This window comes from Rhineura floridana, chromosome 5 (genome assembly GCF_030035675.1).
Source record: "Rhineura floridana isolate rRhiFlo1 chromosome 5, rRhiFlo1.hap2, whole genome shotgun sequence".
Lineage (NCBI taxonomy): Eukaryota > Metazoa > Chordata > Lepidosauria > Squamata > Rhineuridae > Rhineura > Rhineura floridana.
In genome coordinates this window covers 41,008,988-41,036,616 of record NC_084484.1, presented here as the reverse complement: position 1 = coordinate 41,036,616, position 27,629 = coordinate 41,008,988, and the positions used below count along the sequence as shown (strand labels likewise).

Here is a 27,629-nt window from a genome sequence, read left to right as displayed (position 1 = left end):
TCTAGATCCATCCGTGTTTCAAACACAGCTCAAAACTTTGTTAGTCTCCTCAGGGAAAATAACACCAACCAATATCTAGCAGGATATGGAGGCTCCCACGCCTTTATTTCTATCACCACTTTCTAGTTCACTGGCTTACTCAATAATATCAAGCCTGTCATAAACATTCATCTAGATGTAAGCACACTGATAAATCACTCAAGTTTTACTAATTTTTGTGGGATCTCTGTAAGCAATGGAAATACAAGAAATTATATTTGTGTTTTACCTGAAACACCATTTAACGGCTTTTACAACTCAGAATTTTGTAAGTTATAGAGCTAGATATATCACAACACATCACTGCTCATCAGTATCCTTTAATAGTAGCCCAATGACAAAAATGTATATTACCTTCTGTGTTTCAATGTGCTTTTCTAAGATCTCTTGTTTTTTCTTTCTCACATCTTGCTGAAGTCTTAGTGCCTCCTGGAGGCATAAACACACAATTAGCACTGCAACATCTTATTTATTTATTGTTAAATATAGCAGATGATTAATTACACATTTACCCGTGTATTCTTTCCTATTTGGGGCATTCATCACTATACATAGAGAATATACCATTGGTCTCACCTGAAGGGTGATTTTCATAGGAGGGGGCCATCACTGTGGGAAATAGTTCCACCTATCGTGCGAAGGCAAGAATGTTTTTGAAGTCAAGACTAGGGACGTCATGCCCCTCCCACTCTCCAGTTCATTCGTAGCGAGTCTAAAAAGAGATATCTAAAAATACAAGAACAAGGCCAACAGGCCCGCCAGGAAAATAACATAATAGTCACATGCATAACAACATGACTCTAACATAACTACATAACATAACAGAACTAAAAGTCTTGACTTCACTCTTACATTTAAATATAATAGCGTAACAATAACATTTAACCCATTGATAAAATGTCTAGTCATCCTCCAACTGGGAGGGTCGTGATGGCCCCCTCCTATGAAAATCACCCTTCAGGTGAGACCAATGGTACATTTTCCATAGGAGGTGGGCCATCACTGTGGGATGTACCAAAGCAACCCATATAGGGAGGGACCACCCACATGTTAATCCTCATTAAGAACCTGTTGCAACACTCGTCTGCCAAAAGATGCATCAGCAGAGGCATAACGATCAATTTTATAATGCCTTATAAACGAGTGTGGGGTAGACCAGACTGCAGCCCTACAAATATCGGCAACAGGAGCATTAGTGGCAAAAGCAGCCGAGGTGGCAGCTGACCTGGTAGAATGAGCCGTTATACTAGCTGGAACTGACAGCTTCAGGGACTCATATGCTAAAGTAATGCATGCCCTTAACCAACGGGATAAGGTAGAATTGGATACTTTATGCCCCATAGACCTTGGATGAAAGGATACAAACAGAGACTCCGTTCGTCGAATCTCTTGGGTCCTAGACAGATAGGTCTTGAGAGCCCTCCGGACATCTAACGAATGCCAAGCCTTTTCAAGAGGATGTGTAGGATCCGGGCAAAAGGAAGGCAACACAATGTCCTGGTTGCAATGAAAAACTGAATCGACCTTGGGACGAAAGGAAGGGTCAGTCTTCAGCACAACAGAGTCCTTATGGAAGACGCAGAGGTGTCTAGCAGAAGACAATGCGCCCAACTCCGAAACGCGTCTGGCAGATGTGATTGCAATCAGAAACAGGACCTTGAAGGACAGTATACGTAGGGGCACAGTCCTGATGGGTTCAAATGGAGGGCGTTGCAAAGCCTGCAGAACTTTCGGCAAACTCCATGAGGGGAACCGATGGACGACAGCCGGAGAGCGTAGGGCGACTCCCCTCAAAAAACGTTTGATGAACGGATGTGAGGAACTATGATCTCCAGGAGAGGACACTGAGAGAATGGATGACAGAGTAGACGCATGTCGACGTAGAGTGTTGGGTCGAAGTCCCATCATAAAGCCACTATGGAGAAATTGGAGCACCTGGTGCACATTGGCCTGGGATGGATCGTGGTGGTGGGACTGACACCACTTGGAGAAAGCCACCCAGGTATGTTGATAAATGCGAGTGGTAGATGGTCTTCTCGAGGCCAAAATAATATCAATCACAGCGTCAGACAGTCCAGCTGACCTCAAGTGTCTCCGTTCAAACGCCACGCTGTTAGATTGAGCCAAGTAGGGTCCTGGTGCAGTACTGGACCCTGGGATAGGAGGTCTGGCGTTACTGGAAGTGTCCAAGGATCCATCATTGACATTGCCAGAAGATCTGAGAACCACGGTCGGCGTGGCCAAAATGGTGCTATCAGAACCAGCTGTGCCCTTTCGGTTCGCGCCTTCCTCAAGGTTTTGGCTAACAATGGTATGGGAGGAAAGGCGTACAATAGACCGTCTGGCCACGGTGTTGTCAGAGCATCCACTGCTTCTGCTGTTGAGTCCAGGTATCGGGCAAAGTACCTTGGAAGCTGGCAATTGTGACTGGAAGCAAACAGGTCGACTGAGAGGGCGCCGAACCGACACTGGAGACGATGGAAAATGGCTGGATAAAGTTTCCATTCTCCCGGGAAGACCTGTTGTCTGCTGAGCCAGTCTGCTGTCACATTCCAAATTCCTCTGAGGTGCTCTGCTTTCAGGGATTGTAGATGTTGTTCTGCCCAGACAAAGATGAGGGAGGCTAAGTCCTGCAGAGGACGAGACCTGGTGCCCCCCTGTCTGTTCAAATGTGATTTTACACACGTGTTGTCTGTTCGAATGAGCACATGATGCAAAGGGAACAGAGACTGAAAATGACATAGAGCCAAGTGGACAGCCTTTAGTTCCAGCCAGTTGATGCTTCGAGATTGCTCTGCGTTGGGCCAACCCCCCTGAACGTACTGGGAGTTGCAGTGGGCTCCCCAACCTATGAGGCTGGCGTCTGTGGTCACGACGGTTCTGCGGGGTTCTCTGAACGACGTGCCCTTGGAGAGGTGTTGAACCTTGGTCCACCAGCGGAAGGAGAGGCGCAGAGCGGGGCTCAAACGAACTTTGCGATGGTTGGAGCTGGCAATGTCTTTTTGAAAAGGCAACAGAGTCCACTGAAGGGGCCGAGTGTGGGCTCGAGCCCAGGGCACAATGTGGATTGTGGAGATAAACATCCCGAGCGCTCTGGCGAGAAGCATGACGTCTGCGCATGTTTGTTGCATCAGGGACCTTGCGATGCTGGTGATGGCATTGATGCGATCTGGAGCCAGGAAGACCATTGCCTGCAGGGTGTCCAACATTGCCCCAAGGTGTAGTAGGCGTTGGGTTGGTTGGAGATGGCTTTTGTCGAAGTTGACAAGCCAGCCGTAGGTCTGCAAAACATTGAGGGTGATCATTAAATGATGATGAGCCAGCTCTTCAGACTTGGACCGTATTAGCAGATCATCCAAATATGGGTAGATATGAACCCCTTGGGTCCGAAGGTAAGCCACTAGGATGAGTAGCACCTTGGTAAATACTCTTGGAGCAGAGGAGAGGCCAAATGGCATCACTGTATATTGAAAATGTTGGTGGCCAAAGGCAAACCGAAGAAACTTTCTGTGGGCTATGCAAATGGACACATGGAGATACGCTTCCTTAAGGTCGATAGAAGCCAGGAAGTCTCCTTCATGCAGACTCTCGGTAATGGAATGGAGAGATTCCATTTTGAACCTGCGGTATGTTACAAAACGGTTGACAAACTTGAGGTCCAATACCGCCCTCCAAGATAAATCTCGTTTTGGCACAGCAAATAGGAGGGAATACACCCCTTCCGACCTCTCAGTTGTGGGAACTGGCTCTATTGCCGCTATGTCCAAGAGGTGATGTATAGCTGTCTGCATGATGTTGTGCCTGGCTGGTGCCCTTGGGCAAGGAGACGGATGGAATCTGTCTAATGGGGTTGCTCAGAACTCTATGGTATAGCCGTAAGTGAAAAGGTCCCTGATCCAGGAGACCGTAGTAAGGCGCAGCCATCAATCTCCAAAATTAAGTAATCTGCCACCTATGGGGAGGGCGTTAATACTACTTGTGTAGTCGAGGGCCTCCCCTATATGAGGACGATGAGTTGCCCCTGCGCCCTTGGTACTGACCTCTGCCCTGGAAGCGTCGGTTCCAGGAGCCCCTGAATGCGTTGGGGTCACAGGGTCTGAAGTCGCGGCCTCGTCCTCCTGGCCGCGTTCCTCGAAAGGACTGGTTAGAACGAAAGGAGGGAAATCGCCTGAAGGGCCTGTGGTCGATGTTCTTGACTGTGGCCAGAACTGGTTTTTGGGCGTCTTTTGGATCAACCAGAACTGCCTTTAGAGCTTCCTCGCCGAAGAGTAGAGATCCGGAGTAAGGAGCCTTGGCCAGGTTCAGTCTGGCCGCTGAATCAGCTTGCCAGTGGCGAAGCCAGAGGGTGCGACGAGCGACTATTTGAGTCGTCATGGCTCGTGCCCCTAATTGAGTGGCATCCAAAGTGGCATCGGCCACAAAAGCTGCTGTCTTACGTAATTTCGATAGTGCTCTTCTGAGGGCGACAGGATCAGGGTTAGCATCCTCTAGAAGGTCATCCATCCACATCATAGAGGCTCTGGAGAATATGGAGGCTGAAGCGGAGGCACGCATGGCTAAGGCAGTGGCCTCGTGATTCTTGCGGAGGGCGAAGTCTATTCGTCGCTCAGTAGTATCTTTTAGGTGGGATTCCCCTTCCCTGGGCAAAAGAGATCTTGAAACGAGGCGAGCGATTGGTTCATCTATGCCAGGGACATCTAACTTGGTGGCAAAGTCTGGGGCTAGGGCGTACAATCTGTCAGCCAGGTTCTTGAAGCGTCGGGCTTTGAGTGGATGAGCCCATTCTTCGGAGGCTAATTTGGCAATTGGGTCCGGCACCGGGATGTAGTGTTCAGTAGGTGCAGGGGATTTGAGGACCTTGGCCCCTTTGATAGCTGGGGCGGACGAAGTTGAAGGCGCAGTCTGGAGACCAAGGGTATGAAGTACCCTACGTGCTAGCGGTTGATAATCTGAGGTATCGAACAAGCGATACGAAGTATCCTCCTCATGATCTGAATAGTCGCTCCAGTCGTCTCCTTCAACATGGTCAGTGAAAGTTGACTCCTCCGCATACGAGGCTTCATCCGTACATCTGCCTCTGGCTACATCAAAGGGATCTGGTGAACAGGAAGGATGAGCTTCATGGAACGCACGTTGGTCCATGTTGCGTGGGGGTATGGCAGGAACTTGTGGTAGTGACTGCATTCGCGTGAAAAAAGCCAGCATGGCTTGGAGTTGGGAGAGGAAATCAGGAGACAGCTGCAGACCAGATGTGGGAGATGTATGTGCCTGGTGAACTAATGGAACAGATGTTTGAGGCGGTAAACCAGAGGTAGGTTCGTTAGGCGAACAGTGAGCGGGAAAGCCAACAAACTCTTCCTCGTCAGAGGCAGTAGTAGGAGAATGGAAAATGTCACTTATGTGTGTCTGTGCTGTGGCGGTGGTTGGCACAGAGACATAACGAGGGCGCTTTGGTTTACTATGGCTGGAAAGATGTTTTGTCTTAGCCAGTGCTTTGGCATGTCTGGTCTTAGACGTGTTAGGATGTTGTGGCTTGGCTGATTGTGGCATGTCTGGCTGATCTGGCACCATGTGTGTTGATGGTGACATGCCTGGCTGTTCTGCCATCTTATATGAACCTGGGTGCAGTACACTGCCACGGAGGGGGCAGGATGTAAAGACCCAAACTGGCACAGTGTACTACCACGGAGGGGGTAGGATACACTGGCAGATGGCGAAATGCACTGCCACAGAGGGGGCAGAATGCACTGAGGTATCAGCGTTAATATAATATAGGCTGTTTTAGAGTTGGCACACTCAGATTAGTGCTATAGGCTGGGTTTTTGGCTTGTTCACGGCCCCAGAGGGGGCAGGATATACAATGTAAATCAGATTTAATACAAGTCAGCCACTGATATTAAAGCTCCAGCCTTGATAATGTAATCCAGCCACTAGGATTAAAGCTCCAGCCTTGATAATGTAATCCAGCCACTAGGATTAAAGCTCCAGCCTTGATAATACAATCCAGCCCACTAGGATTGGAGCTCCAGCCTTGATAATATAATTCAGCCACTATGATTACAGTCACAGTAAAAATGTGTGAAAATCAGCCTTGTGTAAGTTTGTCAGCAGCACAGATACACAAACATACAGATAGATAGCCTGCAGGGGAGGTATCCGATGCTTAATAAATGGTAACAAAAAAGGCGGGAATTTTGAATTTCAAAAAATGGCGCCCAGAAAAAAGGGGCGGGAAAAAACGATCAAAAAAGGGCTGAGGGAGAAGGAGCAATGGCGGCCGTCGGAAGCGAACTGGGGGAAGGGCTGCCCAGCACGGTCTCACCGAAAACCGCAGTAGCGGCTCTAGAAAACCCCCGGAAGAAGCAGGTAGGGAAAAAACGGCAGCCGCCGCAGAGAGAGCCGCCGTCTGTAAAGCCCTTCGCAGTGGGATTTAAGCCACGTAGCGAGGGCGATCTGAGGCAAAGGAGTAACGGCGGGAGCCGCAGCTGCAAGCTCCCGCTGAGATCGGATCAGCCGCAGCCGCAGCAACGATCGGGGGGGGGGGAGGGAGATCAAAAGCGATCAAAAAAGAGAACCGCAGCCGCGGTCACTGAGGGAGCCCCCTGGCTACGGATACGACAGATCCGGGGGGGGAGGGGGCTTGAAACTGCCAAAACAAAGAGAGCCGCAGCCGCGGTCTCAGAGGGAGCCCCCAGTCAAGGAAATAAAAGAAATTAAATAGCTCTGAGGAAAGGGGGAAGAGAGCCGCAGCCGCGGTCTCTGAGGGGATCCTCAGTAGGCTAGATACAAAAACGGAAAAAAGGCTTTAAAGAGAAATAGACAAACAAATACGAGACTTAGCTAAATGCTACGTGAAATTCCAATCTTGTTCGTACGAAGGCAAGAATGAACTGGAGAGTGGGAGGGGCATGACGTCCCTAGTCTTGACTTCAAAAACATTCTTGCCTTCGCACGATAGGTGGAACTATTTCCCACAGTGATGGCCCACCTCCCATGGAAAATAAGCCAATTAGCATAGAAGGAAATTATTTGAGTAAGAATGAGCACTCGGGAGGTGATATCCTATTGTCACAGCTATTCCACTAGCGGGTGACTATTTCTTAACAGAGAACAACAGCTGAATCCAATGGCTGCCTTGCAGTTGGTGAAAGATGCTATGCAACCCTAACACAACTGCTACTATTATAATCTGCATGCTACTGCTTACTCAGTGACAACTTTAAAACTTCCTGTACTAAGGGTATGGTCTGAAGGCATATGAGGCCACCACTTTGCTGGAGCTAAGCAGGTCTGGGTCTGATGTTTTTAGTGCTTTTGTTTGCTGCCCTGGGCTCCTTCTGGGACGAAGGGTGGGATATTATTATTATTATTATTATTATTTCATCATCATCATCATCATCAGTAGTGCCTGGATGGGAGACCATGTGGAAATCACATGTATGCTGCCTTGGATTCCTTGATGAAAGAAAGGCAGGATATAAATATAAGAAAATAAATAATAGATAAAACATTACTTGGATCTCATCCTGAATGGCTACATGAGATATTCTCTTCCCATATTTACAATGGACACAGAAGCATCAACTTGAACCAAAACATCAGTATATACAATTACATAATTGTAACAACTAATATTTTTGGACCAAATGCTTGCGCCATTTCTGCTCCTCTGGACATTATTATACTCTAATATCACATTAAGCAGCACAACAGTAATTTAGAACTATGTCCTAACACACACTGGTCGGACAATTCAAATGAACCAATGAAAAGGGTTTATCTGTTTCTAACTTATCTCTAGATTTTAGTATTGAATCAATTTAAGAAATACTGGACACTCTGAGACTCTGGCAGAGGAATCCAGCAATGAATAGTAAATGTCCACAGTGTAGGAACCCATGCTGTGCGGCGGGTCTGTTGCAAGACAGCACTATTTCTTTATTTATATCTTTTGTATAACACTTTCTGTCACAGATGCCACTCTGGAATTGTAAGAATAATGAATTCTGTATGGTTTACACCAGGATTACTTGGGGTATTTCCTAAAGCTTGGGATCTAGAAAATGCATAACTGTTATGCCTAAATTGGACCTTTCCGGTGGCTTAAATTAACTGAAATATTAGAAATTTAATGCCATTTCAAATATAATGGATTTCAAATTAATATGAATTAGCAGCCTAAAAGAAAAATTACATGTAGCAAGGCAATACAATTAAATTAATTTGGAATGCTCTCAGACTGCTTCAGTAAATAATTCTGAGTTCCTTGTTTCCTTTCTTTTTTGACTTTCCATGACTCTTTGTGTAGTGAGCAAAGTTGTTTTATTTTAATATAAATATTTATTAGTTCATCACAGTTGTAACTGAATGCATTTATATGTTAAAAATAATAAAAATGATTTTTTTTCCATTTTGAAGCCTGGCAGAGTAATGACAGTCAAATTCTTCAATTTCATAACTTGAACAAAAGTGAATTTCAAAACAAAAGTTGAAGAGAGAAAATTTGTTACTAAGTACGTAAGAGTTTAAATTAAGACAATAAATATCACAATAACTTTATAGACTTCGCTTATGTACCAATTTTGTTATTCCAGAAATATCTTGTTCTCCTCAAAAACCATTTCTTAGAACACTGAACCACCTACACCATCATGACTTTCAGAGCAAGATACTGTACCTAGAAACTCACTTGCCTATAATTTAAGGTAGCAATTTCATCTGACAAAATATGACTAACATTAAAGTCATACTAGGAAAAAATGATTACTTTTCCTCAGTGATTAAACACAAAAAGATGTACCACAACAGACTGAAGTCTAGTAAATATGGGTTAATCCAGATCATTGGCCTCTTGAAAAAGAAATCTGAATATTTGGTCCTTGTGAGTGAACAAATCAACCTACAGAATTGATACATTAATGGAAGCCAATACTATTCACTGAGGTATCACTGATGTACAGCTGGAAGAGTCTGGCTTATGGAGTCAATATATTTTAGTGGGTGGTTCCCTAGACCGGATGGAGGGGATGTGTCCTGCTCTTGACAGGGTTATACAATCTCTAAAGGAACAGGTGCATAGCTTGGGGATACTTCTGGATCCATTACTATTGCTTGAGACTCAAGTGGCCGCAGTGACAAAGAGGGCCTTCTATCAGCTTCAGTTTGTGGCCCAGATACAACCCTATCTGGACAGGGATAGCCTGACTTCTGTTATCTACATACTGGTAACCTCTAGGCTAGATGACTGCAATGTATTATATGTGGTGCTACCATTCAAGACAGTTCAAAAACTGCAGCTGGTGCAGAATTCAGCAGCCAGACTGCTCACTAGGGCAAGAGAGATGGAGCACATCACATCAATTTTGGCACAACTGCACTGGATACCAACCAGTTGAGGACAACAATATTTTAAATTGTTATACTCTTGATGGCAATCAGTACTGAACGCTCTTTATTTCATGCTTTTAAAGTGTAAGGTCTTCCTATTACTTCTAGCTCACTGTGCTTTATTGTGCAGAGGTCATCCTCTGTGGGCTTCTGACTAAATTCAGAATACAGGGATTCAGGAGGTCGGATATAATTCAGGATGGTATTTTTTTCTGTATAGGTACTCAGTATCAGAAGTTACGCACCAAATTAAGTCCGAGGACCTAATCGAAATCACGAGATAGGAGCAACTCATATGTAACTTCCCCGTCGTCCTCCTTTCCTTCAGCACATAAACCTTCCCTTCATTTTGTTTCATAATACAATGCAGCATTAAATTTGCACCTGTGTTTTTGCTAACCATGGACAACTCAGCCTACAGTTTGCAAACCCGCTTCTAATCTGCATAGCTAGCAAAAAAACTAGTGAGGACATAACACTATAGAACAGTTAGATCAAAAAATAGAAGGGAAGACAATTTGTTTACATTAGGGGAAAGAAATAGAGAGGAGGAGCTTTCAAGCGCTCACAATCTAAAGATGGTTAGACGATCAGAAGCCTCATGTTGCATCAGGGCTGACCCATTGCAAGAAACACACCCTTCACCAAAAATCACAACTGCTATTGCAATTCTATGTGAATGATTCTTCTAATAGATAACCAAAGCACTATCTAACAAGTCTTCAGCAAACCTAGAAGCCAGACAAGATAATCAAATAGTACATGACTGTAATAATGCTCTACCTCAGGTAGCAAGGAGAAAACTACTTCTCTTCTTAAAATCTATCCATGAAAGCAGTTTCAGGTTTAGTCTGTACTGAAAACACACACATCTCAAACTGCAACTTTGAAATAATTTTAAAAACTTTACATAGATATTCCAGAAAAGGCAAGGTATGCAGCTTTTTGAAATCTAAACCAACCTTCCCTAACCTTCGGGTCCCCAGATGCTGTTGGGCTGCAACTCCCATCAGCCCCAGCCAGCATGGCCAACAGTCAGGAATTATGGGAATTGTATTCTAACAACAACCCAAAGGTTGGGAAGAGCTGGTATAAACAATCATGACAAAGTTCCCGAACTGTGGCCTATGACCACTAGTGGGTCTGTGAGCTTCATTCATGTGGTCCACGGCATGTCCACATTAAATACTCCTATTTATTTTATTTGTTTATTTATTCATTGCTTCTTTTATTTCTTGTACATAATGTCAGAAAGAAAAGTAGTAATAAAAATACAATTAAAACTATACAGCACCTAGCACAGCACATTACAATTGCTACAACAGACAGAAAAATAATTAAGTGACCCGTCCAAACCCTCGGCAATTTTCAAGTGGTTCATGGAAACAAAAGTTTGGGAAACTGGGAAAGTTTGGAAAAATCAATTACTGCAGTTTTATAAAAACAAAGTTCAATTTACCTGTTTTTTCTTCTGTGCTTCACTAGAATCTAGCATGGAACTGTTAACAGGCAACATTTTCTGAGCTGCCTTCAAAGCAGCTGGGTTATACACTGTTTTTGTCAAGCCAGTAGAAGTAGACAACACCTACAGAAAAAAACCATTTTATTTTGCTAGTAAATATATAGACTTTGTAAATACACGATTCAAAGTATATTACTCCATGACAGACACTTGTTACTGTGATTTCAAAGATGACAAGAATGTAAAAACAGACTCACAATGACAAGTTAAACATAGACGTACTGCCTATAAAGTCAGACTTCCACAATTGTTTTCCATAGGCTAAGGAAAACAATTTATCAAAATTTAAAACCTGAGCTTTATCAACATGTGCCTCTGTGTCAGCATGAAAGTTGTGCCTGCTGGTTTGTATGCCAGTGAGACGAATGAAGAGATTTGAAATTCCCATTTCTTCCCGTATCTTTAGATGAATATTATAAGTGCTGGCAAATGAAGTCATAGAGCTCCATAGCTGGAGTATAGCTAATAAAACCAACCCTCAGTTGCCAGTGATTGCCCAAGATGTTTGTATGCTACTAGCATCCTGGAAGAAAGCATTATGTACAACATGGAACATAGTTGGTTAAAAAACATACAGCTCAGACTAACAAGCCAAACTACATGAAAAGCAAGCATTATGCATTATGGGAAAGTAAAACACTCACAAGTCATCAGTAAAACTGACCTGGGGAGTAATTCCTTCCCAAAATGGAACATGCTGATCAGTTATGCCTAAGTGTACAATCAAGACACTTAAGAAGTACTATTTTGTCTACACGACCTAGGAAATGTAGCACTATAGCCAAGGGAGATATCTTCTTAGCAAACCTAAGACTTACATGGAAAAACACAAGCTTCCCAGAGGTTAATGATCCTCTGAGAAGCTCATGGAAGAGAAACACTTTAAAACATATTTCCTCCCCCCACAATCACTCAATGCCCCCCACCCCCAAATGGTTGTTCCTTAAAGTTTGGGAATGTCCAGTGGAATTTTTGACTTTTTTCCTTTGAATAGCAGACCACTACCCTGTGATACTGAATTGCTTTTAAACTTTTCTGAGTTACAAGAGAGGTCTGGTAGGCAGTATAGAGAATTACTGTCTAGGAAACAACTCCAAAGCTTCCCTTACTGCATATGGAATTAGTCATGCAGTTCTTTGAATTTAGGCCACTATAAGAAAGCATGTGGCGAACTATGGGACCAAGGTTAGCTGTTCTGTCCTATATCAGTCCAGAAGCCAGCAAGGCCAAACCAGAAATTCCTTTCTGCGTTTCATTCTGAGTTACACAGACTTGCTTTTACTTTCAAGGATGTGAGGTTGATCAATTTTGCCCAGCGCATAACTGAGTTGTGCAATGTAGTTTGGACAACAGCGGGGAAATGTAAGTAAGGATCACTGTGCACTACTCTGATTTGTGACATAAATATTAAGAAGCCAAAAGGTATTGACAATTTACATACTTGCTGAACTTAGGAGAGAAATCAATTTTGCAAAATTAACAATTTGACTCTTAAGAGCACTGTCAATGTATATGTACTTCATAAATGTAGCACAAGCCCTGCTCCCCCCAGGAAAAAAATAGCAAGGCGTTAATTCTCTTGTTTCACACCAAGTCACAAATAGAAGGATTCACAAATCAAAAATTCAAACTTAATCTTATCTTGTATTGTGTGTCATCAAAGATAGAAGTAATGTTAACAAAACAGTTTACTGATATCACACTCACACACATGCAACATGGTATGATGAAGCTATACCATGAGAGGGGTATAACTTTTGTTGTTTAAAGACATCCAAGAGACTTTTCAAAACATCCCTCAAAAGTGACAAGAAATGCATTCCAGGTTGTCAAAACCTATTTTGAGTATTCAGAAACATGCAAAATCTGAATTTGAAGTTTCTTTTTTCTCTCTCTCTCTCTTTTGCAACATTAGCTCTATTCATAAGTTACTTTCACGTACGCTGTAAGAGTGTAGAACAAGGACCTGGCCTGTGCTTTTAGCACACACACCCAACCATCTGATGTGTACTGTTGTGTGAACAGAATGCCCAACACACATGAGCTCCTGCTGCACCTAGTTATTTGGCTTCCCCGATCAGGTGGAGCTGCTACTTATGAAGAGAAGTTTGCACACTGGGCTTTCTGCTAACACAATCCCACACAACACATCATTTAGGGAAGGGGGAGGAGAGAACACACAATGTTGGGGGCAGAGCTAAAAGTACAGCCCTTCTCCTTTCTCTACATGATGTATGCCCTACATGCCAGTAAGACATAATAGGAGCATCAATTCTCTTCTCTTTCCAACTAACCCTTATAATAGTTATAGCACTGTCCACAATTTTATCCAAGTCAAATGATCCTGAAGCACACGTCATGCATATTGATTAAACAAGGCAAAGATGCTAAGTTTGTGATCAAAGGGCAGCAATAGATCAATTAGCAGCTTAAGAGGCTGTCCCCACATTAATCTGCCTCCATTCGTGCAGTTTCACCGGGCAGAATAGGAACACAATAGTTCTAGAAAGGAGTGCTATCCCAAACCTGTGAGATGCAAGTCACGTACCTAAAGCAGGCTAGACAAGAAGCAGCAGGGCAACACCAAAAGCAAAATGCAGCAGAGTCTACCCCTTGCTAAAAGCTTTCATGGTTTTCTGGAACCAGGCAGCATACCCAAGCAGTTCCAAGTCTCCCTGATGAACCTATATTTCCAAAGGGGTGGCATCACAGCAAGGGGTGCTCATCATTTCCAGAGGCCATTTCCAAAGTACCATTATTTATTATTTATTTATTTTGTCCACTCTTCATTCACAGGCCCAAACTCAATTTAGCATTGCTAATAATAAATCTGCCTTGCAAACTCCTGCCCAAACTGCAACAGTTTAGGTTTCATGAAGACACCTCCCTAAACCCAGCCTTTCCTTCACAGATAGTTCAGAAAACCTTCCTCTTTCAACAAGCCTTATTCCAGTTTGCGTCTGTTTTGGAATTGCTTTTTAAGATGTTTTTTAAGCTTTTTTTTAAAAAGATGGTTTTAATGTGTCATTTTAAAAATGTTTAAGATGTTCTGTTTTTGAGATGTTTTAAGTGTTTTGTTCTTTGTTTGCCGCCCTAGGCTCCTTGCCTCCTGCCACAGAGGGATAGAAGTTTATTATTCTTATTCTTAATAATAATAATAAAATAATAAGAATAAGAATATTAGAAGCCGTACTGAAGTGTGCTTGTGACATTGTAATTATACAACAGTTCAATGAGCAGTACTATTTTCTTACCTTTTCAGTAGCTGGAGTAGGTGGTTTAGGCACAAAGCCCAGCCTTTCCTTCACAGATAGTTTTGTTACATTCTAGGAAAAACAGAATGAATTTTTAACCAAGGTTTGTAATCACATATTTTTAGACTACAAAAAGGCATTTCTCACTTTAACTGAAACTTCGTAAAACCAGTATTTCTTAAGCATTTGCATTTTAGATGCCCTTTAAGTTCAATTAGGTGGGCTAAAAGTCTGCATAGGCTAATGACCAGCTGATTGGTCAGCAGAGTGGAGAGAGGGATCTGGCACAGCCTCCTGTAGATCGCAGAAGCAAGAGGTGGTGCTTGCAGCATAGAGAAAGAAGGCCCAGTTTAGCTACCATGGCCAACAGGTGAGAAGCTGTTCCCTTGATGGGTGTAGCAGGGTTCAGCAGCAACATTGCTGGCATGACAGGTGCCTATACTAGCAGCAAAGTGGTCAAGTTAGTTGAATAGTTGTCACATTACCATGGTAACACACCCTCCTGCATTATCACGAGACATGGTAACCTTGACAGATCGTGAAGGGTGGCAGAGATATGAGCAGCTTGGAAGCCATGCTAACAAACAGTCGGGAGAAGCCGGCCAAGGAGAAGCAGCCCTGAAGCTTGCAAAAGGGCAACAGAGAGCACAGGATGGAGAAGAATGCATCTGGATATCAATGAACCCCCTTCTCTCCAAAGCCTTATTGCTTCTACACCTAGGTTTAGTTGTGCACCATCCACCCTCAATATGCAGTAACTATCTTCTGGATCAAATTGCCTTCTAGCTGCCAAATTATATGCATGTCAGTTTGAAACTTGCCTTCATCCAGTTCCAGCTATTTGATCCAGAAGACAATTACTGCATATTGGTTAGGTCTCTGGTTAGGTCTGCCCTCTAGCTAAGAAACTTGCCTTCATCCAGTTCCAGTTGAGACCTAACCAGGAACTGTAAACTCCATTTCTTAAGTAAGAAACAGGAGAAAGGCACAGGCTGATAACTTCTGCACATAGCAATCCCCTAGAAGAACTTCCTATTATTCCCAGTTACATTATGTTTGCAGGTAAATCCCATATCTCCAGGGGGTTTCAAGGAGACCGCTCATTTAAAGTATACAGGTGTCCTAAACTTCTTACTCCCTCCCCTATCCGAAATTTCCTGCCCAATGTGAAAGTACCAACTGTGATAAAGATCACACAAGACCACTCATATGCCAAAAAAACCCAACCGTCTCCCTCACAGCTAAGTTCAAGAAAGGGGGAAAATAAGGACCCTCTGGTCAATCAAGGTACTGACCGAAACTCCTTCCCAGCCTCACTATGCAACAGAAAGCTTGTGTCTACAGTGATCCAGCACAGCAGATAAGAACTCTGGGCAGCCAGTCATTGGGGAGGAAGCTGAATCTGATTATTGTAACTTACTGTGCTATGAGCTACATACAATACTCAAAAAGCCACAACAAGGCTCACCTTCAGATCATAATCTCTATCCAAATGACTTCTCCATTAGGGATATTTAATTTACAAAAATATTTAAGGGGCTTTGCAATTTGCCTGCCAGCCATGAGCATAAAGCTCCAGGGCAAGCCCCTGTGGTAAATTCCACTCGTAATCTGCTGCACCGTGAACATGTAGCTCTTCCATGACAGCAGCAAGAAGAGTCAAGCACCCTTAGCTGACATCCACTGGAGCCCAGTGTTTAGCACATAGCCCAGCAATCGAGACATTCCCTCCCTGACTCCATAGGATTAAACCTATCTCCCTGAAAATTACATCAACACTGACTTATCCAGATACACAGCTGCATTAGCATGCAATGCTAAACCAGAGTTTAACACTATACGAATGAGCCAGAGCAAAGCATTGGGCTCACATGCTTTCCTCAGCTAGGACAACTTTAGCAGAGTTTAGTTTCATTTAAAGCATCCTAGGTTACTATTATGTTCAAAATAAGGGATCCTGGTTTTCAACAAACTCTGGTAAATTTCATAGGAAGCTAACCACAAACTATAGTTTATGAAGCAGGTATGTTAAACTAATCATTTTTTTAAAAAACTGAGGATCTTTAAGTTGGGATCTTCAAAAAGTAAACTAAATTCTGCAAAAATCCTTCTTCTGGCTGTGCGGTAGGAGGAGAAGGGAGAGCACATGAGCCCAACGCTTTGCTTGGGCTTGTTCAGGCTTGTCTATAAACTGCTAAAGCATCATTCATTTATTTGTTAAGTTCTTATGCTGCCCTTCCTCCCAAAGGTTTAGCATTATGTTCAAACCAGCCCTATGTAAGTGTGATTTTAACACTATAGAGTAAGAACCAGTGACAAAAATTAGAACAAAGCAAATGTTCTGCAAATCGCACCAGTCACATAAATACATGGTTTCTGCAATGGTTTCCCCACAATGTGCTCTTTGCCTTTTCTTTGAAGAGTTAATCACTATGTCATCTTATATTAGAACTGGGCAATTTGGGCATTCAGCTGTTGCTGAAAACAGCAATGCCATGTCATTACCCTCATCTCCCTAAAATGTGTGACAAAATGACATGCTATCAATTTCCCACTTGGAAACAGAAATCCAGTTTTTCTTTACCAAGATTTTTCAGCTTAAAGGATTTTGTTTAATTGTACAGATTTCTCTTGTAAAATAACTGATATTTTTTCAATATTGGTATGAAGCATATTTTGCCAACAACCAAGACTTTTAACAATACCCAACTAGCACAACATAAAAGATGTATTTGTCTCATATTTGACCAAATAGTATATATCACAAGTTAATATCTGAGCATTAAACCTCTTTGGTTTCCCAAGATATTATGAAGTAATATGCCATTTCTTGTTTAGGAGTGTGAAACAAAGCTTTTTACACACCTGTAACCTGGCTCACAAATTCAGACACACCTTTTAAAACAAAACAGCAAAAGGTGGCAAGCATCCAAGAGCAAGCAAGAGAAAAAAAGGGGGGGAAACCCCAAAATGCTTGAAAAAAGGGTTTTATTGAAATAAAAGCCCAAATAGGTTATTTAAAATGAAAGCCTTTCATTTTAAATAACCCATTTGGGCTTTTATTTCAATGAAACCTTTTTTCCAAGCATTTTGGGGTTCCCCCTCCTTTTTTCCTCTTGCTTACACCTTTTAAAAAACATCTAGACATTTATTAAAAGTATGTTTGCTAAATAAAGATCACCAATTTTATGCTAAATAGAAGGTTTGGCAATGAGGAATATTCAGTTTAGTTTTACAAGTTTGTAGTTTTGCAAAATAAATATTATACCCACCTGAACAGCTTCTGTACTGGCACTCTGAGGTTCAGCAGGCTCAATGTTACTGGCAGGTACTGGGCCTAACCGTTCCTTGACAGACTGCTTCACAACAGGCAAAATGGGCTGCTGAGCCAAAGGCTGTATTACCTTAAAAAGAAAATCAGATCTTTATTGCAATACACGAACATTTTAACCCAAAGATCATTGTTAAGTTTTTAAGTACAGATGTTCTTATTCTTACAATGCTTTCTAAACTGCAAGTATTCTTTTGATAGCCAAGTATCAAATATTTTCACGTGAGCATTAATATTTTAGTACCATTATTTAAGGTTACAATTCTAAAGTCATTTCTAAGTCTAAAAGCAAATTACTCAAAATCTAACCAGTCTAATTTGATTATTTACTTATTATTAGAACAAATCACAGTACTTCATTTAGATGTCAAAAGGAAGAGTGTTTACTTCTAAACGCTGAAGTTTTCAAATCTCCTTTTGTGAAGGAGGGGCATGTAAACCCAAGGCTTATGCAGGTTTCTGAAAAATGGCCTCATTTGCATATTATATTATGCCATGGTTTCTTTAGCTATAGTGTGGTTTGTCTAAACATCTGAGTTGAACACAGCCAAATAAATTAAACATGGTTTGCTTTCTGGCAATATGAAACCATATGAAACTATGACTTATGAACCATGGCTTGTTTTACCTATGGACTGGTGTTATATCTGAAAGTAACAGCTTTGCTTAACCATTGTTTACTTGGCTACTCTACCCCAGCCACTTGGCAATGTACAAAGAAAGAAGGCAAGAGCAAAGCAAGCCATGCCTCATTTGCTCATCTGTGAGATATCTCGTGGGTAGTTGAACACACCATGGCTTAGTGTTACATGTGAATGCAGCCACTAAATTACATCTGAATCAGGTTTGTTATCTTGCGTTTAATTAGACGTTTAATCGGACATTAAAGGAATTCTCAAAGCAATATAGATAGTATCTTCTATAAAAGGTTTAAATATATATCTTTTCTTACTGCATGGCATTGCATTAAGTGTAAAAATATCCAAGCTGCAAATACAGGGTGTGGGGAAGAAAGATCTATTTATCCCAAAAATGCCTCTCTGGATAGCTCTAGCATATTGGGTGCCAATGCCGGGGGGGGGGGGAGCTGGAAAGGTAAGTGCCATTACCACTTCTAACCTTCTAACATTACCACTTAGGCCTTCTCAAAGACACAGGGTGTTTTAAAATAAAGAAATACATGCATACATAAACACACATGTGCATGCACACTAGCATATATTTACATATATTAAGAAAAAAACCTTAAAGTTTGAACCAGGTTTCTTCCATCCCTTTACCTTCTGTACTGAAGTTGATATTGGTGGAGCACTGCCTTCTCTATGCCAATAGACTTTGATGAAACGATTGTTTAATACTGCTTCTGTACTCGATATAGCTTTCTTTGCCTCCTCATGGGTAGCAAACTGGATAAGGGCACCTTCTGGATCTCCCTGATAGGCAACCTATGATTTTCATGAAGGATAAGCATAGAAGTTCCTGCTAGGTAGCATAAATAAGAGCACAGGGGTTTGCTATCACCATTCAACAGGGTGTGCTTGCAAAATTAGTGAAAATTAATTGAACTGGAAAACCCAATCCAATCCCACCAGTGTGCAAGACATTCAGAAATAAAATGGGTCCTGCCTCAATAATGGAACTTGATAGAGAAAGGGGGGGTAGCAAGAAGGAATGGAGATAGAAGAATTGCTATTAATTATCCATTTGGAATACCATTTCTAAATGTACAATAATTCTCAAATATCTGTACTATTACTTTGAAATTAGAAATGCAAGATAGAACACTGGTTTTTTTCCACATCTGTAAAACAATAGTCACACTTGCAAACACATCGTTCTATGTTTCAATGTGAACAAGATTGCCAATCTTGACTTCTCCTCCTGAACTGCTTCACCATCACAGGCAGAAGTAGTAACACAAAACATGAACACCCTGTAAAAGCTCCTCTCTTTCAGGAACAGCAGTGCTGAAAACTACAGCAAAGCTATTGGAATATACAGTACAAGGCATGACTGTCTTTGTGACATCAGCGGCCCATAGACCAATTCTGCATCATGTTTTTGCACAATCATAAGACCCTTTGCCCTACGACTTGGCAACAGAGGCCTGAAGTAAGGAGACAACCAACAGCAGGAGACAGAGGCAAGGGGGCTAAGGGAATGAGGAAGTGAGATGAATGCATAAAGGATAGCCATTTATACCTGACTGTTATATTAAGGATAAAGTGAAATAAATCAAATAATTTTCAACTCTTCCTTATTATACAACATGGGATAGCAAACCAATGGCCCTCCTGATGTTGCTAGACAATGGTTTCCATCATCCTTGACCACTGATTATGGTGACTGGGGCTCATGAGAGTCATAGTCCAGCAACATCTAGAGGGCCACAGGTTGGCCACCCCTATTATAACTCATGATCCAGGCTCTAAATGGTGAGGCCGTTGTAATAATATTGTTCTAATAATGCAGTAAAGTAGTCAGAGATAGTACTTACCTGCAAATTTACTAAATTTCCAAATTTGCTGAAGTGCTCATTTAGTTTGCTGATATTGTTAAGCTCTGGAGGAACTTTCCTCAATTCAAGTTTGGTATTTTCACTTCCAAACTGCAACTTCTTCTGGAAAGCTGGACTGTTTGTTCTATTAAAGTTTTGTCTGCAATAAAACAATGAATTGAGGATGGTCTTGAGCTACTAGTAGTAGGTTAATTTGCAAAGGGACAGCTAAGATCTAGAATTCAGTGACAAGAAGACAAAAGCTTTATTTTAGTAAATTTTCTGGCATCAAGTGAAGACGCATCTGTTCCTTCAGGCTTTTCAGGAACAGATGTGATGGAGTTCAACAGGACTTTTTTTGTCTGCTGAGCTATGGAAATTGCTATGGCTAAACAAATGTTTTGATATGCAGTATTAAAAGTTTTTAATTGCTGTTTTGTAATTGTTTGTATTTCAACTATTTTGTTAACTGCTGTCTAGAAAGGCTATATAGAAATGCAATATATAAATAGTCTAAACCACAAAGGAAAAAAAGGATTGCACATACTGAAACTGAACAGCTGGCAAAGGAAGTAATCCTATGCTGCTTTGGCAAGTGCCTGAGGACCACAGGATGTTGCGGACCTTCCTCTCCAAAGTCAGAGGCCTTCCTGCTGCAGCCATGGAAAGATCCACCACCACTGCTGACCCACCCTTGGTGTTCTAAGACTGATGGAACAATCATGCACATTTCAGGGATATCTGGAGGAGGGTTTGGATCCAAACCACTGTTTCTCCCCTAGACGTACTTCTGGATTGAGGGAAATTATACCAGCCCTAAAGCTGACTAACTAATGATCAATGTGGGAAGGGGGAGGTAAAATGCACACACCCCTTCTGCTCTGGCTGACGTAAGTCTGGCAGTGCTGAGGAAATAGTGCTTCCTCTATCACAGACTCCACTCACCCACCCCCTAGCCCTTAGGCTTGTTTTGCCCTGGATTAGATCAGCCAATTAATCAGCACATGCCAGCATAAAAATGCCCATGCTAGTTATCCAAGGTACATCCGTGCAGCATACATACAACTATTTCCTTCCACCTACAGCCATACTACACTGAACACGTCTGATCTCATCTGATCTCAGAAGCTAAGCAGGGTCAGGCCTGGTTAGTACTTGGATGGGAGACTGCCTGGGAATACCGGGTGTTGTAGGCTTAGAGGAAGGCATAGCTACCTTGGATAGCTAGCATGGGCATTTTTATAACCATCTCTGAAAACCTCTTACCTTCCACTGAACTACCTCTTCCCAGCAGCTGTCATCACCACTACTAAGACTCCCAGAACACTTTTTAAAATTCACCTATGTTAAAAACGTGGTTGGGTGGACAAATGTAACCAGCAATTTGGATGTACTAATTGGTTGGGAGGGGGCTACAAAATGTTCAGATATGTGATCAAATGCTGCATGTGCCCCTTTAGATCATGCCTTTTAAGGTTAAAAAGTCTTTATTTCTCAAGCAGATACGCTATGTTGTCCTTTCTACTATGAGTTGTAGGTATTCTTCATTCATTCTTGTCTCCGTAATATCCAGCCAGAGCAGTTTGGCTCCCTCATAGGTCAACTAATTTACTACAGTTTCATGCTGTGTTGAACCAGACTTAATTCTTGAGAATTTGGTTTTCATTATTAAGAGGATGTATGAAAGCTCTTCACCACCACCACCACCTAGAAAGAAATCAATAGCAATGGGGAACCAACTAAAAGGCCTATAATACACAAGCTGTCTCCATAATACAACTAGAATAGTAAAAGTGTATGAGCAAATTATGTGTTGCTATTACAGTTTCCACACACAGCTAGTTCAGGATACCAAACATAAAGCAACCTGTGAGAAACAAAAGAACCTAACAATTGTGAATAGCAGAGGCAGAGGGTGATACCCCAATTCAAGCATAGAAGTTTTAACTGAAAGATCTTGGATGGGTTGGAAACTTGAGCATAGAAAAAGCAAACTGGAAATGCATTACAAAGTCCAGGCATTCATATGTAATTAACAGATCTAGCAACCACTTACTTGTCAAACCAATTCTTCTTTGCTGGAACTCCATCACCTGCACCAATAGTTCTTTTTCGGGACTCAGAATCTACCACTATTCTCATGCTGCTTTTATTAGGAGGTTTTTCTGCACAAAAGAAAAGAGCACACTTATTAATTTTTAAAAGATGTTTGTCTGTGCATTTTATAGCAGGAATTTCTCTCATTACCATCAGCTGACTCATTGCATTTTTGGAACATACTAAGTGCTATATGTCTTCAAATCCAAGGTCCCTTTGGTTCAGCACTGGTCTCTACCCGATACCAAAACCAGATGCTTCAAAAGGAAGTGCAAGAAACCCCACAGGGCAACTACAGAATACATTGCCCAGAAAGCAAAAATTCTTTTGAACTTTTAGATATTTAGCAGATGGCTTATGACTTGAAGCCTGAAAGAAATGCCTTTGATATTTTCCAATATTTTTGAAAAAGAAAATAGACAAGAGGTGGGGGAATATCAGAGGCCCAGTGCAAATATACCATGGGTAGGAGATCAGGAGTGCCTTACAGCTTTGTAAACTTTTTCTCCCTTCCTTCTACATGAATATACGCTTCTTTTTCAGATCTACCATGCCATATAATCGTTTGGTACCCTGAGTTAGGCAAGCCCTGTTGGTTCCCAACCTGGCATGAGTAAAGTTCCACTAAACATTTTCCTGAGCAAGCTGCCATGGCTTCAGGTGCCTCAAGGTACAAGCCAGATCCTCTAGACTTCTATCAGCCAGGTGTTTTATCCCTAACACAGTGTTCTTCAACCTTGGGTCCTCAGATGTTGCTGGACTACAACTCCCATAATATGTGACCTTTGGTTAAGATGACTGGGGATGATGCGAGTTGTAGTCCAATAACATCTGGGGACTCAAGTTTGAAGAACACTACCCTAAAGAACCAAACCAGTGCCCTGGCAAAACAAAGAGCTTTGGAATGCTTAGGAAGAATTAAAAGAGTACCATCCCTATAGTGTGTGGTGTATGTGAAAGTTAACCAACTCACTTCAATTCCCCATAACTTCAAGCCAATTTATAGTGGAAGTAGATTAAGGTTAGAAGATGAAGAAAGGCATCATTTGCACTAGGTATTTATGCAACATAGCCAATTTATAGTATCCTGAAGCAATTATTTATTTATTAAATAATATGCTTCATATACTGCTTTTTGTCAGCAAGTGACTTCATGACATCAAACATTAGTGTGGCCCAGTTCAAACGTAACACAAAGCCAAACCATGGCTTAATGTGAACAAGCAGATTCCCAGACATACCTGGGGCTAAGCCATGGTTTGGTTAGTGCTGCTTCCAAACCTGGGTTTGTGGTTCATCTTCCCAGACAAACCATGAGCAGTAAATGAAAAACAAATGTTGAGTACAGGTCATGGTTTGTCTGGAATGAGACAAGCCATGAACCTGGTTTCAGATACAATACTAAACCAAACCATGGCTTAGTCACAGGTAGCATGGCAGCAGTAGGATCAGAGGAGGAGTGCAGAGGCTGCAATCTTAACTTTGGGAACCCACAAGCTTGCTCGTTAGTGCTAAGTCATGATTTAGCTTAATGCTACATGTAAACCAGCTCATAGTATCAAAATGTTCAAGGTAGAATTACAACAAGATAATGTATATGTAAAAAAACCCAGACAGGATATTATAGTAAGGACCATGGGATTGTAAGGCAAACAAGGGAGAGATCCAACACCTAAGTATATTAAATGCCCATATGGTTCAGACCTTCTAGTCCGGCATCCTGTCCCCCACAATCATCAACCAGATGCCTATAGGAATCCCACAGAGCAGGACATGAGGACAACAGCCTTCTCCCACCGTTGTTCCCCAATGACTGTTATTCAGAGTCATGGGTGCCTCTGGTCTTGGAGACAGGATACATAATACATTTACATTTATTAAATTTTTATCCCACTCCTCCTCCCAAAGGAGTCCCTATCTTAGGTAAGCAGCCTGTTTTCTAGGAGGATTCTGCTGGGAAAGATTTATTAATGCTAAGCAGCTACCGTCAAGTTGGAAAGTAATTTGGAACAAGTTCTGTAGATATCACCATGATATGACAAGCTTTCTTGAGTAAGTACTGAATCTTCCCAATTTTCCCAAACGCACTGATTTTTTCTTTTGGAGCATATTTAAAATCAGATAGTGAACCTGTAAACCAGGACTTATCCAGTTTTATCACTGCAAACAAGTCTATTATAACATGCAGTAAGGTAAAACCTTAAATAACATGGCCTTGCATTAAAATACAACTTGGGAGTACCTGAAAAAGGTGAACTCATGGTAGAGCATGAGCTCAAAGGTTCAGAATGAGTCCAGAATGGAATTGGAACAGTAGTAAGGAAAATAGTATGGCCAGTCCAGCATTAGCTTCACCACAGTAAACATCAGTCAAAAACATCATACACAACATGTGGTTTCTTATTATTTTCTATTTTTAAGGAAGAAATTCTTAACATTTCATGACTACAAAAATACTTTCTTACATCAAATAAAAGATGTGGCATACCCAAAAGGCACATTCTGTCAATGCATATATTCACTCTGTTTGAAAACCTACCTTTTGGCACCACGGGAGCCCTCAAGACATCTTATGAATACATAAACAACCTAATAAATTAAGTAAAATAGTATAAAACCAGCATTCAGCTAAGACCACCAAATGCTTTTGAAAATTAAAAAAACAACATTTTAGCCAACTGTTAATAAACAAAAAGAGGTCTCTTAGCAATCCTCTCTGGGTCAGTAGTTCTAAAAAGAGTGTGCTGCTGTCTAAAAAAGTCCAGTATTATCAATACATTTTATTATAACATCATAACAGAGCCTGGGAAACATCCGGTTCCCAGCTTTCCAAGACGGCAGTAAACACAAACTTTAGTATCAACATTTTTCAAAAACTGCTATTATTCCTAGAACAATAAAGCAATATTAAGGCAAGAAGAGTCTGAAACCACAGATCAATAAATTCTTCACAATACCTCTTGGTGGCAGGTCCATATCACCTGATGTAAGTCCTATCAAATTTGGTCTTTGAGCATGCACTCTGTGTCTATACATAGGTCTTGAAGTGATAGTTATACTTGGTGCTTCAGGATTATAGCCATCTGTGTCATATGTTTCTGGTAAAGAAGAAATTATCTTGTTACACTACAATGCGGCAAGGGTTACATAACTCCAAATTCAAACAGGGCAGTCTATACAACACTCTCTCAGTAGCTATGAATCTAAAACTATTTGTAGAAGACAGATCAAAATATTATTTTCCTCTGGAAAATCTTCATCAGGATCTAAAGAACTGCTTTGGCTCATGTGAGGAGCTTGCACAAGATGTATTTGTGTTTTTTACATTTATCTTATTTTTATCTTGCTGTATACAGTTGGATATCATCAAATTGGTGGAGCGGTTTACACATTTGTAAAACACCTCTGAGCTTCAAAAATAACTGCTGTGGGAAATTGGATGCTTGAGAAAAATATATATAATGCTCCTTTGGGCTCAGATAACTAATTTCACAATGCTTCTGATCCTATCCTTGACTGTAAAACTAAATTCTAGATACATTCCAAAGCAAAGGTTGCTATCGTATATTACATTAGCTAAAATGTACATTTCTTGCCAGTGACAAGCTTCTACTGTATGGTAAAATCTATTACATTCTTAATGTCCCCTGTTGACATATAATGAGGAGACGTTTATCATGGGTAATATTTTAGTACTGCACCTGTAAAAAGAGAGGGTGGAGCAGGGGGTGGCTGGTGATGAATACCCGTCGTTACAACTGTAGGAACAGAACTAGTCGCAGAATTTGGGGGAGCATCCATACCAGAGGGTTGCAAAGGTGGAAGCGGAGGTGGTGGTCCTGCCAAAAGCAGACATAATTTTTAATACCAAACATGAAAAGAAAGAAAAAAGCAACTATATATAGCGCAAACTATAGTATTATTAAATCTTGACCACCAAGTGTGTTCTGGCTCTTCAGAGATGGACAGCAACAAAATGTAGCCTTAGGGATAGAATTATCATTCACTTCCTGCTTCTCATAGTTTAGAGTTTAAGACTACACTCAACAAATGATCAAAGCCCCAACTGTTTTAGCCAACATTTATCAAGTCTACAGTCACGAGGGAAGCATCTAGTCATATTTTGCTGGTTCACCATAAAGATATTAGCAAATTAGTATAAGGTGGGGAGTATAGAGGAAGAGAAATAGTGGCTGGTCTAATTATACATTCCAGCTTGCTGCCTGAACCACAAGAAGTTGAAAATTCAGCCACCAGAATTTTAACTGGAGCAGGCAATACGGACCATCTAAAGACTCATCATAAGACAGATATATTGGTAGTCAGTTAGCTTCAATGAAAATTCTATCTGCCAGTTTTGACCTTTAAAGCTTACAGTCTGCACCACATGTATCTACTTCTAAATATACTGTTTCTCAGGCAGGGAGCTCTTCTTTTGCAAGGGTCCTTGTTGTCTCAGATGTGTCAATCTGCTTTAAAATCTAGAGACTGCCCAGTGATGGAAACCCAATTGTGGAACTCCTTACCCAGTGATTTTTTTTCTTGACCACCTCCACATTCTTAAGAAAGCTGGCATTTTTCCTATGTATTTTGAATAGTATTTTAATGGGTTTCAACATAGTACAGTACCTGTAACGGGTGGAAGGCTGGGTGGTAATGGGCCTGGAGGTGGAACAGGAGGTCTAAGGTTTACAGGAGGAGGAGTAAGAATAGGTGGTGGTGGAGGAAGTCCTGGAGGAGGTGGTCCTTCAACAACTGGAGGCTGGGGTGGAAAAGGCAATATACCTGGAAGGTTCACATCTTCTACAACTACAGGGTCACTTCCATGATCGAAAGGACACATATCTCCTCTCATACAGAAACCTTTTTCTGAAAAGTTAAAACAAGATTATTACCAGAAAAAGTTTTCAGGACTTTGCAAATTAACAGATTTCCACTCAGTTTATTTGACATGAGATTGCAATTTGATATATCTTTCCTTTGGGAAAAAAAGGAAAAGGGGGGGGAACAGTCATCTTTACTTTTTATATTTCAGTTTAAAACAATATGAAATACTGAGGACAAGGAGAATATTTTAAATCTTTTAAAGATATAATGGTTATTTTCATCAATGCTTGACAGGGCAACAGATGAACTCTATTTTTGTTCTTACCATCATAGTCTCTGCAACGTTTCTTTGGCAGTGGAGGTCTCCCATAGGAATTATGGTCCAATTGTTCTTCATGAAAATCTGACCAGCTTTCAGTAGTATTATTTCCATGGTGAGCAGGAGCAATAACTGTTATAGTGCTACTTAATGTAGGGGCAGGGTAATGGCTTGATGAAATGTTTGTTACAGAAGAAACAGGAGTGTAGTTGCTTTCTAACGGCTCTGTTCTGTCCAAGTCATATTTTGGCTTCCCCAGATCCCTTTCTGCAAGAACATTTTTTTTACAAAAAGAACAAAGTATCAACATAATGTCAGCAAGAATACGTTATACAGGCCAACGAACATTTTCAAAA

General features: G+C 41.4%; 2 protein-coding genes and 1 non-coding gene across 3 annotated transcripts in view; 1 reads left to right on the top strand and 2 right to left on the bottom strand.

Moving 5' to 3' along the window:
• Positions 1 to 27,629, bottom strand: part of RBM26 (RNA binding motif protein 26) — a 60,570-nt gene that overhangs the window by 12,808 nt on the left and 20,133 nt on the right. Inside the window, exons 6-16 of the mRNA XM_061626548.1 lie at positions 27,280 to 27,540; positions 26,757 to 26,996; positions 25,829 to 25,966; positions 25,085 to 25,225; positions 22,087 to 22,195; positions 20,031 to 20,190; positions 18,814 to 18,978; positions 17,475 to 17,606; positions 14,203 to 14,274; positions 10,886 to 11,011; positions 394 to 468 (exon numbers count right to left, since the gene is read on the bottom strand). Of these exons, the coding sequence (XP_061482532.1) occupies positions 394 to 468; positions 10,886 to 11,011; positions 14,203 to 14,274; positions 17,475 to 17,606; positions 18,814 to 18,978; positions 20,031 to 20,190; positions 22,087 to 22,195; positions 25,085 to 25,225; positions 25,829 to 25,966; positions 26,757 to 26,996; positions 27,280 to 27,540 (1,619 nt within the window). The remainder of the gene's footprint in view (positions 1 to 393; positions 469 to 10,885; positions 11,012 to 14,202; positions 14,275 to 17,474; positions 17,607 to 18,813; positions 18,979 to 20,030; positions 20,191 to 22,086; positions 22,196 to 25,084; positions 25,226 to 25,828; positions 25,967 to 26,756; positions 26,997 to 27,279; positions 27,541 to 27,629) is intronic.
• On the bottom strand, positions 427 to 3,688 carry LOC133384818 (uncharacterized). Its single transcript, XM_061626549.1, has 2 exons — positions 1,402 to 3,688; positions 427 to 503 (listed from the first exon to the last, which is right to left on the bottom strand). Exons 1-2 carry the CDS (start codon positions 3,157 to 3,159, stop codon positions 489 to 491), a joined length of 1,773 nt encoding a protein of 590 aa, XP_061482533.1. The 5' UTR covers positions 3,160 to 3,688; the 3' UTR covers positions 427 to 488.
• LOC133386407 (5S ribosomal RNA) lies at positions 21,108 to 21,226 on the top strand. Its single transcript, XR_009763151.1, has one exon. It is a non-coding gene; the product is annotated as a 5S ribosomal RNA (ribosomal RNA).